The 18,275-nt window shown below is 43.6% G+C and overlaps 1 protein-coding gene across 4 annotated transcripts in view; it reads right to left on the bottom strand.

The window, feature by feature from the left end:
- Nucleotides 1-18,275, bottom strand: part of mical3a (microtubule associated monooxygenase, calponin and LIM domain containing 3a) — a 68,682-nt gene that overhangs the window by 8,358 nt on the left and 42,049 nt on the right. Inside the window, exons 27-42 of one of the 4 annotated variants that reach the window (XM_030054525.1) lie at nucleotides 18,059-18,152; nucleotides 15,352-15,547; nucleotides 14,498-14,796; nucleotides 14,073-14,165; nucleotides 13,241-13,402; nucleotides 12,720-12,782; nucleotides 11,297-11,371; nucleotides 11,009-11,122; nucleotides 10,802-10,884; nucleotides 8,604-10,713; nucleotides 8,376-8,470; nucleotides 6,483-6,533; nucleotides 5,542-5,649; nucleotides 5,044-5,137; nucleotides 3,973-4,023; nucleotides 2,878-2,928 (exon numbers count right to left, since the gene is read on the bottom strand). In XM_030054525.1, coding sequence (XP_029910385.1) covers nucleotides 2,878-2,928; nucleotides 3,973-4,023; nucleotides 5,044-5,137; nucleotides 5,542-5,649; nucleotides 6,483-6,533; nucleotides 8,376-8,470; nucleotides 8,604-10,713; nucleotides 10,802-10,884; nucleotides 11,009-11,122; nucleotides 11,297-11,371; nucleotides 12,720-12,782; nucleotides 13,241-13,402; nucleotides 14,073-14,165; nucleotides 14,498-14,796; nucleotides 15,352-15,547; nucleotides 18,059-18,152 — 3,739 coding nt within the window. Of the gene's footprint in view, nucleotides 1-2,877; nucleotides 2,929-3,972; nucleotides 4,024-5,043; nucleotides 5,138-5,541; nucleotides 5,650-6,482; nucleotides 6,534-8,083; nucleotides 8,255-8,375; nucleotides 8,471-8,603; nucleotides 10,714-10,801; nucleotides 10,885-11,008; nucleotides 11,123-11,296; nucleotides 11,372-12,719; nucleotides 12,783-13,240; nucleotides 13,403-14,072; nucleotides 14,166-14,497; nucleotides 14,797-15,351; nucleotides 15,548-16,027; nucleotides 18,153-18,275 lie in introns of those variants that run through there. The other 3 variants (XM_030054523.1, XM_030054526.1, XM_030054524.1) reach the window with 3 other exon arrangements.

Here is an 18,275-nt window from a genome sequence, read left to right as displayed (position 1 = left end):
CCCTAACACCTAAGTGCCATTAAAATTTCAAGGCAGATCATAAAAGTGCAATCACGAAATGCATTTTTAGCACTGAGGTTCAGTAAATTGTAAAATTGATGATAATTACTGAAGATTATTAAAGTAATAAACATAAAGAAGCAGATAATGTGTTACCACTGGAGCAGCAACAATCTCATGGCCACCTACAGAAGTGACTCACTCGCATTAACCTTGGATTTGGCTTTTGGTGCCCCCTGCAGGGCTGAACCCAGCCATGCTGGAAAGCACAATCTCTTGACTGTAACCTCTGCTGAAGGTTATTCAGTCAAAAAGTTAAATATTCTTTATCACTCCACCAAACGCGGCGATACAAAGCCAGACGTTCAAGGCACAGTCACCATCCCTCCTCCATAATTCATCAAAAAGACTGGAGACACGCCGCATCCAGTTATGAGACTGAAAGCAAGATAGCGAGTAATTGCTCTCAGGGTTCACACATACTTACCACATGCAGTGGAATAAGTCATGTCAGACTCAGTGTGTTAACAAGTCGGAGTTGAGTTGGGTCATCATGCTCCTGTGCACCGCCTGAGCAACCAGTTAGGTAACAAACTTTCACAGGAGATTATAATGATGGACAAATTAACACTGACATACCCTGTTCTTTTGGGGTGAGTAATGAACATACGCTTTCTCCCTGAGAAAACTCCACGCAATCTCCTGTCTGATGAGTGACAACAACAACAACAACGACAACAACATCAACGACGACCAGCAGGACAGAACCACAGAGAAGCACAGGCCCTGCTCAAATACTTGGAAATGCACTGTTTCCTCACTGCAATTCAAGGATTTCATGGTGACTGAACAAACCGGCATGAGTGGATTAATCTTAGCCACATAATGCAGAGCCCGCTGAAGTCAGGAGGAAAGAGTGGATTTCAGCCGCATTCGAGCAAGGCTACATCTTAGTACAGAACGATAAACACCACGAGACGTCGCGTCCGCTGCGGGACACACGGTTAGCACTCTGTTACTGCAGACCAATCATGAGTTCAGACATGGACAACCGGGGGTCAAGGGTCACGAGGCTGCCCGTCAGCGGCAGACAGCACTCACACTGGGGGAGAGTTGTGCAACTGAGCGAGTATGAGAGAGTCAGGAGAGCCACGGCTGGGACTACAGGACAGGACAACACCGCAGCAGAGAGCAGCTCGGAGGGGAAGCTACTGATCAATAGCCAGGCCAGCGGTTTAGTAGGGGTCAGTCAGGGGGGGAATTACCATACAATACTTTCCAGCGAGTGTGTGTGTGTGTGTATGATTCTATGTGTGTGTGCACAAAGGATGCTGTTGGTATTTTTCAACCCAGGCATGCATTAAACAGTTGAAACCTATCATTTATAACCTAAGTGTTTGTTTTAAAACCAAAAAAAGGTACCACTGTGCTGCAGCTTCTTGTTAGCTCTCCTCACACTCCAAAAGGACACTCGTTTTCAGCCTCAAAAACTGTTAGAAATGTCCCTTTTGAAAATGTAAAACTCACAGTGCATTCAAATGCGTCTTGAAATTGTGCAGCCACAAAATGGCTGTAAACGGTGCTTTCTCGTAGATTTTATTTAGCATTTATGACAGTACATTGCCTCGTGTATATATATATATATATCAAATGGCTTTGCTGCTAGTCGACTAATGCTGCATTCACATGAACTTTGACTGAGGAATTTCCATCTTGTGAAGTCCGACCAAATGGTGTTCAAGCTGCCGACTGAGGGAGAGTGAACGCTCTTTCCTTTGTTAATGCCCTTCGAGGAAAATCTAGAGCTTCCTCTTCCTGCGAGCATTCATTTCCCCCGAGCTGACACCGTGAACGACGTGTTGTCACAGCTCGGAAACGCACAAGACGGATACTCTGAGGCCGACTTCCTGTGAAAGCAGCATGAGCGGTGGCAGAACGGCGTGTGCTGGTATATGAGGAAATGTACTGCATTTAAATGCTAAATATAACTTGTCAGAAAGCACAATTTGCAACTATTTTTTGGCCAGACAATTTTTTTTAGACCTATTTAAGTGTACTGTGAGCTCCCCATTTTCAGAAACGTCATTTATAATGGATTAGATGCGTGGATTGGCCATTTCCTTGTGTCACCTGTTTATCCTCAATTGCACAGGCAGGTCTCCTCCACTAAATCCATATTGTAGTTATCTTCTTATGAATAAAATGCCTTTAGTGTACACAGCAAAATAGTAAAAGAGCAAAGGCTAATGCATTGTGACAGTAGTAGTTATTTACCTGCGTTGAATGGAGCGTGTTTCTTTTAATGATGGCTTTACGTTTTAATACAGCCTGGGTCGAAAAATACCAAAACCCACCTTTTCCCATGCGCCTCCTCTGTATGTTATTGTGCACTTCTCATAACTGTCAAATTTATAACTCAGTTTGTCCATTTTGACCGTTAAATACAGTCATCAAATTACACTTTGACGATCATCGGGCTCGATGTCGAACTCCAATTGTACAAATTGCCTCTCATAATGACAATGTAAGAGCAGATAAGATTAAACAAGCCCAAAAAAAATGTGAGACCGCATCACTTCAGAAAGATCAAAGAGGGTCTTAAGAGGACAACATGAGGCAAGAGCCTGATATGTGTTTGATGCAAGTGTGTTTGAACTGGAAGGATCAAGGGTGGAAGGGTGGGGAATAGGGAGGAGGGTGAGGGGTGGGGGGGGGCAGAAAGTATTGCAGCACGGCTAAAGCCAGCCAGCCAATCAGCCAGCCAGCCAACCAGGGCAGATGTAAGGGGTTCAAAGCTCAAGTGGTAAAAGGGGGGGAAGGACAGATTGGGTTAGCCATTAGGTTAGTTAGTTTAAGCGACAGATTTGAAATACATACCGCCCAGATGCAAGTCCAGGATTTCACTGTAATTAGAATCTCCCCAATAGTCTACAATGACAGGGATAATATTAGAGATAGGAGTTATTTCACACAGCCCCAAACTGGGCATGCACACAAATTTCTCCGACAACAGCAAGTCATGCATGTTCTTTGCAAAAAAAAAACAAAAAAAAACACACACACAGACACACACAAAAAACACACACCTACACACGGACGCACACATACACACTGCAGCAACACACAGAACAAAGAGAGTCCATCAGTACTCACCGCAGTGCATAATGCAGTAATGTATAGCTTGTGCAGGAGTACATGGCATTTCCCAAAATGATAAGAGTCTGCTACATAGATTTGCTGTATTGCTGCTTACTGGCTCTGTGCATTTAATTTGACTGAGGGAGTTTTACACAAAGCCACTCTTTCCCTGCTGTTTACTGAAATGTTAACTTAATCTAAGAAATTATCTGATTTTAAAAAGTTGTAATGAAGATAGGCAAGGGTTTATACTACAGAAGCAAGAAATAATTCTAGGTTTTAGGAGTGTTTTCATAATAATAATAATAATAGATAGATAAAGGAGCAGCTGGGCTTAAAGTATCTTTGAGTGATACATAAATATATAAGTCAGAAACTACTCTGAACTGTATTAATATCAAACATAGTTTGTTATGGGTAAGCTCTTGAGCAAAGTCCGTATCATGTCATTCAGCTATAGCAAATATCTGAAGAAAATATTTTCGGCTTTTTCATAAAAGGAGCACTTAAACCCAATTACACCATGAAAGGTTTTTCAGGAACATAACATGATCCGAGTCTAGATAACAGAAAAGACACTCTCCTCATTGAGAGACTATGAAGAAGACAAAACCACATCCAGAATGAGCACACACAAATCTATGTCGGGACACACTTTCTGCTGATCGCATGCAGCTTTAGACGGACGATGACGGACATATTATGAATGAACAAAGGTCAACATGTTCAAAGATGGAGAACTGTTGCAGTGTGTCACCACAGACGGTGCCTACATAACAGTGTTATGGCATTTAAAAAAAAACAAAAAAAAAAAAACTACAGTAGTTCTAATACCTGATCTTCTTTTGTGCTGTTTGGGTAATGTATAAGTACCTTTATACAATCCTTTAAAAGAGTAGAGTAGTAAACAGGTTAAAACATCTCCAGACATTTAACAGTAAAAACAGGTGATGAGTAAAGTAAATAATTGTTTTGGTCAGAGGAAAAAAGGCCAAATTCTAATAAATGACTAAATAAAAAGAAATGCACTCACTACAGAATGCATCTAAAGTATGTGCATGCATTTGCATTGTAAATGCTTTAGTTTCACTGGCCAAGCATCACCATTAAATAAATTAGGATGGAATGCATTGTCAAACCTAAAAATAACTCAATATCCTATTCATACCAAACCCACACCACAAAACCAAACTGTCACAGCTGCTGAGCGCCGTTCATGCTTCGCACACTTGTTACCAAATAATGAACTGCACTGCTCTCTAACAAATAATGTATTCTCAGTGTGTTGTCTGTGATAGTCCCTTGTCAAACATTGTTTGGATTTAATGCTTCAGAGAAACAAATGTGCCGTTAATTGCAGAAGTTTACATTCCTATAATGACAATAATGCAACTGAGTAAATGGAGCACAAGCATCTAACGAATTCAACAATCTAAGTGATCATACGGTGGCAGCTTTTCTAAAATAACGTCATCCACATCATCATTATCGCTGTAATTAATATTATAATTATGATTCTTCAGCTGAGGCTTGACCCACGTCTGGGAAAACATCCAGTGGAGATAAAGCACAGGTTCAGAGACAGGCTCCAGTGAACTCCAGTGAAGCTAACTTTAACTGTGACATACACATAACTCACCTAAATCATCCAGATATAGTTTGGGAAAATGTCAAAATAATGGGAATTCTACTGTTCCTTCTGGTTGATCAGTGAGTATGAAACTCTTGTCTATACGTGCCAATATATTACTGACTGCAGACCAGGAACAGAGTGCATGCAAATCTCCAGAATCTTTCTCACGATCCTGACGCTGATGAAAACCTGACCGCACCGTGTGAGCTGGCCAGTTTAAGGAGAAAACCTCACTGAGAACGGGTTAAGATGTACGAGCGACAGGTCGTTACCTGCTTCGCCTCGCAGGGCTTTCTCCACAGCCACGCCCCTCTCCTCCAGCTGCCTCTGCTTCTCCTCCACCTGCTCCAGCTGCCTCTGGATAATCTGAGGGGACAACAGTCGCAGCATTTATGAGGCATAAACACACACAGAGAGAGAGGAGCTAACTGATGAAAAATACTCAAGTCACCTCATACAAGCAAGCGGCGCCGATGAAATGTACTGCTAATGACGGTTTAATCATCTGAAAACTTTCTCAGGGAAAAGGTTGGAGAGGTCACCACTGACACTCTTTAACTGGTTCAAGAGTTTACCCTCATTAAACATGAATCTCTAGCGACACTAAGGGAGCTGTGTGAGCCCGTTTAGATGATCATCTACGACATCACTTTAAAGTATCACTCAAAAACACATTAAAAATTTATAAGTTGTGGACACAGCTGTGAACTTCAGTCGGGGAGTGTTTTGCCGCAATCTTCATCATGTGAATGTTCCCGTTGTGAACTCACCTGTGCTCTGTGCAGCCTCTTGAGCTCCTCCTGCTTGGCCTGTCGCCGCGCAGCTTTCTGAACCCTTCTGGTCAGCTTGGCATTCAGCTCCTCCTCCGTGTAGGTTTTCTGGTGTAACGACAAAAACACAGGTCAGTGAGGTCTCATTACCCACAGCGCAGTCTGCTTGGCTCCATGGGACCCAGGCCCAGGCCCTTCAGGACAAAAAAAACAGAAGGGAAAACATGAGTTACAGTAGATCTTCTATAAGGTAGGGGACGAGTAACACTCTAGTTCGGAAAACCAACTGGAGTCAAGACTTCACAGTATGTCCGAGGACTTATCCTAATTAGGAATCTAACACAAGGTAGCATCTCAGAACAGAATGTGGTGTAAAGATATAACATCACTGCAGCTCTCCTAGCTGAACTTTGAAAATTACACAAGAAAAAAAAAAAAAAAAATCACTTCTTCTTGCACTGTTCTTAAATTATGAAGTCCTCCATCAAGATATACAATATGTGAATAAGCAAGATAGCCCTTAATTGACAAAAGATTTCAAAAAGCAAACCAGGATAAAGAGAATAGCATTGCGAAGGAAAATTTTACAGGACTCCAAGTTTTTTTTTGTTTTGTTTTTTTGTTTTCCAGTAGCTGCAATAGAGCAGGAACAGTGCCACAGTGACAGACAGGTAGGTTAGTGTCATACCAGAGAGGAGCAGCCCCTGATATCAAGACTTGCAGAGGTAACATTGTGACCAGAAAGGTGAGTAGTGCTGTAAAGTCATGTTTTAGCAGCTTGGGGCCCTTGCGGTCTGACTTTCACATGCATCCAGCAAGGATGATTGGTTAATACTGATTGAATGCCCAGGCTAGAGACGCACAGAGGGGGTTATGGTGGTGAACTGGCACATGCGCGAAGGGGTGACAGGGGTTATCAATGGGAATGTATGTAATACTACCTTCGTGGCATACGATCTCTTGAACGCCAGTGCATGAGGGACATAAACAGACTTGGGGAAGACAAAACAAAAAAGGAGGAAACAAACATGATACAGATGATTAAATTAAATGGGTTAATGATTATGTTAAATCAGTCAACATAAAAAAAAAAAAATGTAATCATTCAGCTAAATGACTGGTACGATCAAAAACAGGCAATGTTAATGTCCCACACCAGCACAAAAACTCTCACAGGGTGCAATGACATCTTGTAATTCTATGTTAATCACAAATTAGTCAAAACAAGAAACACAACTTCTACTCATTCTGCACAGAGCACCGATCTTACGTGGTCACAGAGTGGTGAGACAGGTCTATTACTGCAATACCAATTTCTGAAATGATCTCTGCTAGAACATGTCTAACAAATTCACACATCTTGAGAGCTATACACCCCAAATCAATCACAGATCAATACTAGACACTAAAACTACTGAACTACTGGATTGAATTACACAAGGCCAGGCAGGTGCAGGAGAGCTCGAGGCTCCTGTTGCCAACAGTAAACTTCAATGAAATTAATGGCTGGGTCGGAATTCAGAACAGTATCGAGCCAAGGTCATATATGTGCTCGATAAAGCAAAAAAAAAAAATGCGAGCTTGAATTTCCAATACATGCCTCTGGCCCTGGACTCAATATATCCATCTAAACCTTCACAAAACACACAGAAGGTGCAGCAGTGGACAGAATACTTTTGAATTTCAGACATTTTAAACTTAATGAATGCAAATGGCTCTGCATCTTTCCCATTTTTTTCCTAATGGGATTTTTACCACAGGCATTTCTGCTTTAGCCCGCAAACCAAACCTTTGAAGGTGAATGAATTCATATTATTAACTGAAGGATGTGTATTAATTTTGCTGACAAATGCCACATCTAATTTATCTCAAAGTTGTGCTGAACACCCTCAAATGATTATATTCACAGTTTTGGTTGTCTGATTTGCTCTGGAATCCCAAGGAGAGAAAAGGAATCCAATACACTTTTTGAACATAAATGATAAAAATGGAGCACTCAAAATGCATTTGAGGTCAGCCTGTAATGATGTTTCAATAGCTCGGGCAAACTATGTTAATGTAGAAGTTATAATCAACACCAGTACACCTTTAGAATTCATTTTAGGGGTGTAATGGTTCGGAAATTGAGACTAAATCTGCTACAAATGTCCATAGTCTCGAGACATGGTTCCATCTTCCATCTCACGGTCCTTGAGATGGTAGATTATAAGTCTGCTGAATAGGCCTAGTACTCTATACAGTCGACTGTAGAGTGCACGAATGACAATTACTGTGACACAAACATATAATTTGACCGCGCGAGTTGCAAACCTTGATTGATTCTCTAACCCCTCTCCCCCAAAAAAACAAGCTATGAACCAAACCATGGCTCAAAAATCAAGGTCTGAACTAAACTGTGCACTTGGAGAATCATTACACCCCTAATTCCACAGAAAATTGGAGTGAAAGCGAAAGAGTCAATGCCATTCACATCCATTCACTCTATGAGCGCTATGATGTTTATCTGAAATTCAAAACTATTTAACCCTCTGCTGCAAAATACCTCATCATCTTCTTTTTCTCGCTCAAACTCTTTCTCTCGTTCTCCTTCTTTTTGTTTTTCTTTTGCCCTCTTTTTTTCCTTTAATTCCCTCTTTCTCTCCTTTCCCAGTTTCTCCTCCTTTATTGTCTCCTTCTGAATGCCTGATACTAGGTCAAAGATGTCCATATGCTGCTATAAATGGAAGAAATTGTTGAAAAGAAAATGGCTTTAAAAGAAGTAAAAACAGAAATGAGACGTCTAACTACCCGTTGAAAAAGATGTCATGCCTCTAATTGTGCCTATTGTTACTCACATCTGCCTTTGACTTCTGGGAGGATCTCTCCAGAACGTCATCACAGGACAGGTCTGAATCCTCAGAAAAGCTCAGGTTTCTGCGTGATTTCAAGTCTGTAGCACATGATAAGAATAGAGAGTAGTATCTCTGTTGTTATTCTCAAGTACATAGCATAGTACAAATGCATAATAATACATTAAAAAGTGAACTTTAAGCTTTTGTAAACCTCTTGATCATCCTGCTCACCTGATGACCTTCCCAGAGGAGATGCTCTCTTCTTCCCAGAGTCCTGGGTGGTAGAGCTGGAGGATGGTGTGCTGGGACATGATTTGTCATCCTGCTGCTTCTTCTTCTTGTCCTTCTTGTACCCTGAGAAGACAGCCTTCCACAAAGACTTGTGTTTTGGCGGTGTCTCATCCGTGCCAGACAGCCGACTGCTCTCGTTCTTGGCTTTCTTCTCCTTCTTGTTCTTACGTGGAGAGAAGAGGGAAGTTCGTTTCTTGCTCTTGCTCCCGGAGGAACCATCAGATGAAGCTACAGAGCCATCCAGACTCTTGTTGCTGCTGAAGAAACGCTCAGATACTGTCTCAGCCTTCTTAGACTCAAGAGATTTCACGGCTGATGTCTTTGGAGAACCTGCTGACTTCTTACTCTTTCCAGCAGCATCCGAGGTTACATTCCAGGCCACTTTAGCTGAGGCACCCTTGGCTATGTCAGATTCTTTCATTTTGTTCAGCTGCTTGGCCATGGCGTCTTTTAGAACCTGGCTCTTGACAGACTTCTCTCTGGCCCTCATTCTCTCTTCAGCAATCTCCTTGGCTTCTGGGGAGAACTGAGTCACCCTCTGGGGCTTGGACGCTGGGTTGACAGGGATGTTGGGTTTACCATTTTCCATGGCTAGGGCCAAGTGCAGGGGAGGATTGTCCCTGCTGGGTTTACTGGTGGGTGGAGTATAGAATCTGTCTACACTGGTTCCTGGCGTCCGCTCGTCGTACGACTCCTCCACGTCATCAGCAAAGGGAATTTCTTCCACAGTCTCCACAAATGACTTCCTCACCTCCTCTCGCCGAGGTTTTTTCTTCTCCCTCATGACCACCACTGGAGTTGTATCTGCGTCTGTGGGCACGGACGTCACTGTTACTGTCCTAGCGGCAGGCTTGGGCACAGACACAGGGCTCAACTGGGTCCTCGGTGCAGGAACAGGGGTCTTGGTTTTCGGAAGTGCCAGCTCCTTGGCAGGCTCAGATGCAGGCTTAGTTGCAGGCTTTTCTGTTCCATTGCTCCAGGACACCTGTGGTCTCTGTTGCCTGAATATGGCTGGAGACTGGTTGGCAGGCACGGGTGGTGGTGGACTGGAGGGAGGCGTTAACATGGTGGAGTCAGATGTGTTATAGTTGTCACTGTTTGCCGTCTGGCTGGTGGCGGTACTGCCATTGAGACCCAAGCCAGAACTGCTACTGAGGTCTTTTTTATCCGAGCCATTACTCTTGGGCTCCACTGGAGCAATGGGAGTAATGACCTGACCCTCAAGGGTAATGTTGAGTCTGCGGATGACCGAACGTCCAGTAAAGGCAGGCTTCGGCTCTTCAGACAGTTCTGGAGAGGAGGACTTGACAGAGGAAGAGTCTTGGGTTGAAATCCTCACAGTCTTCTCTAAGATTTTACTACTGCGGTCCAAAGGAGAAAGACCCAGGCTCTTCCTGATCTCAGCACTCTTCAGCCAGAACTCTTCAATGATATCGGTCTTTTTAGATGGTTCCTCTGTGGAGTCATCCATGAGGTTTGAGTGCTCAGGTGTGGCCTTGTCTGTTTTGGCCATGGGTGTGGAAGTGACTGCAGGGACAGGCTGAGTTCTTACAGGAGAGTCAGAGGTGAGCGGTGAAGAGGGTTCATGGCAGGGCAAGGGCTGGGCACAGATTGGGGAGAGGGGGTTGCCTGTCAGAGGGCAAATGGAGCGCTGAGGGAGGACCGGAGATTTAGGCGTGCAAGTCTCTGGTAGTGGGACAGGCTGGGAGCGGATAGGTGATCCAACTGGTGACCTGACAGGGGACCTGACAGGTGACCTGGCAGGTGACTTGACGGGTGACTCAATAGGTGACCTGACTGGTGACTGAGTTGGTGATTTAGAAGGGGACTTGGGAGAAGACAAAGCAGGAGCAATATTGGGAGTAGCAGCAGGAACAGGAGAAGGGACAGGGGAAGGACTTTGTACAGGAGCAGGAGAAGGGCTCTGTGGACTCTTGGTGACTGGAGATAGTGCTGTTCTGTCAGGTCTCACTTCCTCTGGTAAGAAAGGCTCTGGGAAAAAACGCGTGCCAGGAGACTTCACCAAGCAGGGAGGCGATGTCTGAGTTATCTAGGAAACAAACAGGCAAGATCAGGATTCAGTCAAAACAAGCATCACGTACCTGCAGCTTGGTAAGTATAGATCTATAGTATCTTACTGGTGTCTCAGGCTCTGGAGATGGTTTGACTGGGGAGAGCACGACATCTTCTTCATTCGGCATACGACTGACGCTGGATGGTTCTGAATGCACACAAATGAACTACTGCACTGACATGCATTTATGCAACAATAATTACATCTGAGTGACTAATTTGAAGGAATGATTTGTGAGATGTAGCAGTTTGAACTTGTTATAATTGCTTACCAATGCTCGAGGCCATTCCCAGACTCTCTGATTTGCCATCCTCCTCAGGAAGTGCTTCTGTGTGCTCTGGCTGATGCAAGCGTGCCTCAGCTTCAGCATCTGAAGGAATGTCATCTGGAATATACACATAACATCATAAAAAATGATAGTTCCCCTTTACAGTTTTTCCACAGCATTTATTCTCTCATGGCCTTTATTGTGATGAAAAAGTGTTATAGTTATCAAAGGGTAGGAGAAGTGATATAGTTTATTTATCATTGTAAAACTTATGTTATCTTGATTGCCTACCTTGATCCATCTCTGTACCAGGCTCCAAATCTGGACTGTCTGCTTCTGCTTCCAGGTCTTCATCCTCACAGGGCTCTGGTAAACCAAAGAAATGGTGAGAAACAAGCTATTACATGCTCTGTTCAGTCAATAAAAAGAGTAAGAGAAAACTTTTCTGAACTATCTAACTACCTAGCCTCATCTGAACCTTTCTAAGGTTTCTGAACACAGGTTAAAGTAAAAAAGAAAAAAAGGCACCAAGGCACAAAGATTGCTTAATGAAAGAAACTATCCAGACCAATTTGGAATGTGGAACACAGACACAGAAAGGAATTAGAAAGTTTGAAAGAAGATCAAAAGGGCTTCAAAATCATATCCTCAAGGTCCAATATTTCTGAGGGAAAAAAAAAAAACTTCTGACAAGAAAATCACACAGACATTAGTTTAACATAAAACATAAACCATACAAGTTTGTTAATAAATAGGAACAAATGAATAAGCACAGAATAGCATTAGATTAGATACATGCATGTATCCATTTCTGCATTAGCAAATGGATGATGTTTTAATCAGTGCAACAGCATAATCAAGACATTAATGACACTGGTCAAGAGACAAGCAGGAATCCCTCCTATTAAAAACCTTGAACAAGGAACTGACCACACTTTTAATTCATGCAGTTGTTGGCAACAGTAAGGATTAAATCTAATATCAGAGCATAAACTACTACTTTTGAGCTTAATATTTTTATGTGTGTGTGTGTGTGTGTGTGTGTGTGTGTGTGTGTGTGACTTGCACAAGCACATACGGTAAGAACACCCAATTCTAATGGGCCTCATCACCAGAAATTTTAAGCAGCTTGTAGCCCAGGAAACCTGCAAGCGCTCCCAAAATAGAAATATAGGTGTAGTGCTTTAATTTTATTAGTCTGGTAACCTTCATGTCAAGCTTTTAAAGCAATGACTACAGAGCCTCAACAGCCCTATTCCCTGGATTTCAGCCAAGCACAAGTGCCACTTAGAGCAGCTATACTGACTAACAGTACACAGCAGTATACACTACAGCCTGCACAGGTGGGCTAAAACTGCTGAAACCATTATAGGTAGATTACACTGTGATTTTGTTAAGTGTTTCCATGCCATGGCGCTAGCTTTGTCTCCGGAGTAAATCACTGCACTAGTTGAAGAGATGTCCATAGACTTGCCTAGACTTGGCAGGGCAAGGTGGAAAGTCGGGTTGTGAAAAGCGAAATGCAGGTGTTGGTCTGAACCCAAGAGAGCTGAGCTGAGCTGTGCTCTCAGGTGTGACAGTATTAACGCATGCATGCTTGTGAGTCTACTGGTCTCCGCATGTGTTTGTGCATGCTCCAGGACAGGCCAGCTGATAGACAGAGAGAATACAAGTCTAAGGCAGGATCTCATGATCCCTTTTAAGTCTGTGCTACCTCCAGACATGGACTCCAACCAGACTCTCACTGCCTCGTGTCGGGTGGATGTGTGGGCAGGGGCTACATTAAAACCAGGAGATACAGAACAACGAGGGAGAGATGGCAAGGAAATAACAGACAAGTAATTAGACACATGGGAAAGAACATAGCAGAACACAAAAGAACGAAGCAGAACAAAATTCAAAGGACTTAACAAGGGGGTTATGGTGCACTGGGATGTGATAGGAGATTTTCTGTTCACCCCAGAGAATCAGCAGCGACACTGAATGGCAACTTAAAAGACCGAACACAAAATTAGACATTCCAAGAAAAAGCAACATAAGAAAATGTACCCAAATCACGGATGATCATATACAATGTGTGGGTTAGTGAGGGAGGAGGCTCCTCCTTCCACAGACAAAGACACACATACAGAACAGCAGCAGCCACATGGTTAACGATTCAATACCCTGGACCCATATCCCCCCTGTGGCCTCCAGCGAAGCCTTCCCAGGGTTCAGCTCCTCTGGGTGGGTTACCTGTGGAGGAGGGCTGCGTGAGCTCAGAGGGTTGAGAGAGTTGGGAGTTCGAGGCCGGTTGGCCATCCTTGTCCCCCTCAGAGTCCAGGTGTGTTCTCACCAAACCTGGAATGGCCTGGGGGTCCACAGGCTGCAGAGCTTGCTGGATCCGTAGGTTTCTGGCTACATGTGGGCGTCGGGATTTTAATGTATAATACATGGTAGGCAGTGATAATGTTGTGTATTAGGGTGTAGTGAAGTTGAATGAGCCATGGGAGCAGAGAGAAATGAGGAGAGATAAAGACAGTTGTGCAGGGAACAGAAAAAGGAACAAAGAGGGAAAAGAAAGGACAAGAATAAAAGAAAGAAGACAGAGGTACAATTAGAATACAGAGGCACTGGAAAATCATCAGAGAGGAGCGGTGGAGGCTGCATGCACTAGAGCCGCAACAAAAGTCAAACCATAAAAGTGAGCGTCAAACATTTGCGATTAAGGAAATAAAACAGTTCAAAACAGTTTGTCGAACAAAATTATCCTGCCACTTTCTACCAAGCCACAACCGCATTGTCTTATAAGTAAAATACCTACAGCATCAATCTGTGACATTCATCAGATTAGTGTTTTAGAGCCATATAGTATACTACACAAAAAGGAGGTGTTAAAAAGCAGGGTAAAAAGAGATGACAGATTTATATCAAAAAGGCCACATCAAGACCAAAAAAACAACAACAACAAAACAAAATGTCACGCTGTCATTGGACAAATCCTACGAAAACGAAACCCAAACCAGAGTTACATATCAGGCTGATACATCAGAGTTACTGCAAACGCATCCACAGGCAGTGTTGCTACCTTTAAATGTACCAACATCCTCTTCATCTGTGAGGTACTTCTCCAGCCAAAGGCCTGACTGGAGCTCCCTCTCCCAAGGGCAGTACTCCCCCTCTGCCAGCAGGGGGAGACAGAGCCCCGAAAATAACCCACCACACACAAGCACACACAGCCGACAGGCGGACATGGAGGGACAGAAAAGGAGAGGGAAGAGGTGAGGGGGGAGGGGGGAGGAGGAAAACGACAGATGTAGAGGATGAGGAGAACATTGTTTGAAACAGAGACACCACAGATGAAACAGATTTCTAAATAAAGAAGGGGGAGAGGTCTAATGACACCGGGACAGGGTGCAAACACGAAAAAAGGGGAAACAAACTACCTTTTCAGTCTTTACAGGAAGGAACAACACTGAAATAGCATCACGTACACACTGAAAACAGGCTTACCATCGCTTGACTCTTCTTCCTCTTCATCCTCGTCCTCCTCCTCATCTTCCTCCTCCTCCTCCTCTTCCTCTTCTTCTTCCTCTTCATCCACTTCCCCGTCTCTGCTGACGGCGTCGGCCAGAGCGTCGCCCTCTGCCCCGGCCCCGTGGTCGCTGCCCGCCTTCAGTTTGGCGTGGAGCTCTACCGCCTCCTTCCAGGGAACGCCGCCAAGGTCTGAGGGGCTGTGAGGCTGCTGCTCCACCTCCTCCTGATCTGGCTCCTCCTGCTCGTCCTCCTCCTCCATGTCAGACTCTGAACTACTGTGGGAAAACAAAGGAGGGGACACAGGAAAGAGTTGGAATAGTCAGGAGCGAACTGAAGTGATCAACCCACTTCTGATTGAATATGAAAATGAGTCACGATGTAAAATTATTGCCCTTAACCTACGTCCACCTATAGCAACCATTTTTGCTTCAAATGTCCCTCTATTATGGATATCTTCATTTGTTAAGCTGAGCATTCTAGCAACATACTAGCAAATTAGTAACATGGTTAATATAACAACATAATCTATCATTTCCATCTTATGTTTTCTAGTTTTCAGAATTTTTACATGGGATAGGAAGGGGCATAAAAGAATCCTGATAATATTTCAAAGCCCCAGAATGATAATCATGCTTGAAAGGACACTATATTTGACCAGGGATTGACAGACAATGTTGACAGTGATGGCCAACATCAGCTTTAAAAAGAGATATCAGTATTATTTGTCTGATTGTGAAATCACCATTTAAACCTATAAATCGTATTCCCCTTGACTCTTAAATCCATCCTTCTTGCCAAAATGCATATCTTGATTGTCTTCGTGCTCTTACCTGGAGCCCAGGTCAGCGTCGGTGGCCTTGTCCAGCACACTGCTGAGGTTGTGTTCTGCCAGAGTCTCCTCTGGCACCTCCTCCAGCTCCTCTTCTCTCTGCAGGGAGAGACGGTAGTTTTCCAGCTCGATGCGCTCTGGAGTTCCCCGTAGTCGCTTCGGTAGGCTGGGTTCCTGCACCCCGTTGACCTCCGGAACTGGCGTTGGTGATGCAAGATCAGAGCATAAGGCGGAGGCAGGTTGACGAAACGATGGTGGCATCGTGGACCGGAGGTAGGAGAGACCAGGACGGACGGTAGAGGGCAGAGCACCAAGGATGAGGGGAAAAAAGTACAAAAAAGGCAACTGAGAATCGGGTAAGCAAAACATTAGAGCAGAGAGGAACAGAGAAATAAATATGCTATACGACTACATATGAGAAGTGTTGCAGTGATACCTTTATGGGCAAAATGAATGTTGTCAGTGTTCATTTGTGCATACAGGATCAGCCGTCTCAATCTATTATAAGCAGCATCAAATCCATCACACATTGCAAATGACCATTTGGGTGTCATCCAACAATGACACTAATGCATAATAATTTCATCAGCATTTGTTGCAAAATCACTTATTCACACCCAACGTTCCTTTCGTTCTAAGAACAAAACTGACAAAAACACACCAATTAAGATCTAAAAAGGAATTTATTGCATTAGATCATTTTCCTACAGCAAATAGTATCTTGAAGCACAGATATCTAAAACACTCTAAAATTCTTCTATAATAGTTCTTGTGTTAACAGGTACAAGGTTGGTGCCTTGCCCTTTTCCCATCCTGAGAAGCAAATCTTAAAACTGAATCTTAAAGACAAAATGAGGTTAGCCTTGAGAATTTGCTTAGAGATCGAGCGAGCGAGTGGAACGGGTCAAATCATTTTATGCACTGCACATTTAATCCAAAAGTGTATGCAATTTTTTTTTTCACAACTGAGTAAAGATTAAGTTGCCCTCCTACTAGGACAAAATGACTTTAAATGCCTTAAGCAATGACCCCATGCAAACCCCCACCAAAGCAAGGACTGGTGAGAGTGAATGTGTGATATTTGATACTTTGGCTTATGTTATCTTATGTAGATGTACCCTGAACAATGCAAGATGACCGTAAATGTCTGAAAGAACCAATTGTATCACCTGTTTTAAATCAAGACAACTCAATCTGTACCCTGTCTTAACAGATGCAGTTTGTATTGAAAGTCACTCCCAAAAGTTAAAATGTAATACTGAATGATGTAATATTAATTTGTCACAGCATCTGCAAAAGCATATATCCACTTGTTTATGATATGCCACACAATGCAGCAGGCCTATATATTATTTCCTTAATTCCAGTACATTAATGATATTCTCTATGACCCTTACCCATCTACTTAATGATTTCAGTTCTTTCTAGTGTTACAGCTACTATCAACATTTAACTTTAATATGCAAAGTAATTAATGCAACAAAGATGCGGTATATTGAGAAAACAGAACTTGGTATTAGCAGCAACGTGGCTGGGGGCGGGAGGTTGGGGGATGCAGGAGGACGGGGCAGCCAAGAAGGTCTGACAGAGGAGGAGTGAATATCACAAGAGAACCAATCACAGGCACTAATCCAAGCATTACAGTAGCTCTCAGCTTTAAGCTGCTCTGATAGGAGAGGGGAAAGGTAAAGCTTACAAAGGAACCAATCACAAGCACCGATACAGGCACTTCATCACAGTATGGTGAGTTTCCGTAAGAGGGTAAGTGCAAAACAGCTTACAGAGAGAGACACACATCACATAGCAGGCTCTAAAAAATGAGCAGATCACACAGGAGGAGGTAGAGCTAAAAAAGAGCAGTCACAGGCCACTAGAGGTTACAATCACAACAAAATCAAGCTTGGCCATTCATTAAAATACAGGCAGGCAAAAGCAAAATTATCATCTATGTGTACTTACTTAGTTAAGGATGTGGTCAAATTATGTTTCTAAATGCCAATTTCAGACTGACACTTTACATCGAAAAAAGCGGGCAGATTACTGCCCGTTGTGACAATAAACTCTTGACAAGCAGCTGCATGTCAGGTCTACAAATCATAATTATTGCTGTCTAGAGTGCAGTTACAGAAGCAGAAGAGTTCAAATCCAAACTTTGCCTGACTCTTCTTTTAATTTCCAAGCCAAGAAAGAGAGAGATTTAAGATGCACCATTCAATTCTAAAATCGAGCTTCCAGAGAGCTGCTTAGCCGGGCCAAGCCAATCACAAATCATCCTCACAGTTCTGAAAAACTGGATGCTGAGAGAGACAAAAAGAATGCTGCATCTTCAGGAAATAAATCATATACTATAACGCAGAACCACAAGATTTACATAACTACAGTCACTACAGTCAAAAGAGCGCTTTTGCTTAATCTATACAGTCCGGTTGACATTAGTAAGCAAAGTCTAAAAGGAGTAAGGAGGGGAAGAAAAGGAGGAAGGAAGGAACAAGAAGAGTCATGCTAGAGGAGGTTGAGCAGGACATTGATGGTGAAACAGCAGAAGAGGTAGATGCAGTAGGTACACAGGAAGGGAGTGTCTAGGGGGTTGTGTGCCACCTGGTGGCAGGTCCAGGAGAGCGTGCGGCGGAGGGTACGCAGCGAGACTCCCACGCCCATGGTCAGACGGCAGGGCACAGTCGCCACAGCAAGAGAGGAAAGTGGGGTACCTGAGGGCTGGCGCTCGGCTGAGGGGGTTGCAGCTGCCGTCGCCCTTCCCGGGGCGTCCACGGTCGCCATAGCAGTCGGGGGTGCCTGGTTCTCCTACAGGGAGAAAGAGATTCATGACCTCAACAGAAATTTTATACTGTAACGATGTCTGTAGGGAGCTCGCCTCCCTATGGCACCAGGAGGTCACAGCACCGCGTCAGCAGCCCTGATCAGGAT

The sequence above is a fragment of the Myripristis murdjan genome, chromosome 6 (genome assembly GCF_902150065.1).
Source record: "Myripristis murdjan chromosome 6, fMyrMur1.1, whole genome shotgun sequence".
Taxonomy (NCBI): domain Eukaryota; kingdom Metazoa; phylum Chordata; class Actinopteri; order Holocentriformes; family Holocentridae; genus Myripristis; species Myripristis murdjan.
The sequence above is the reverse complement of the archived record's forward strand: the minus strand, read 5'-3'. Positions and strand labels throughout refer to the sequence as shown.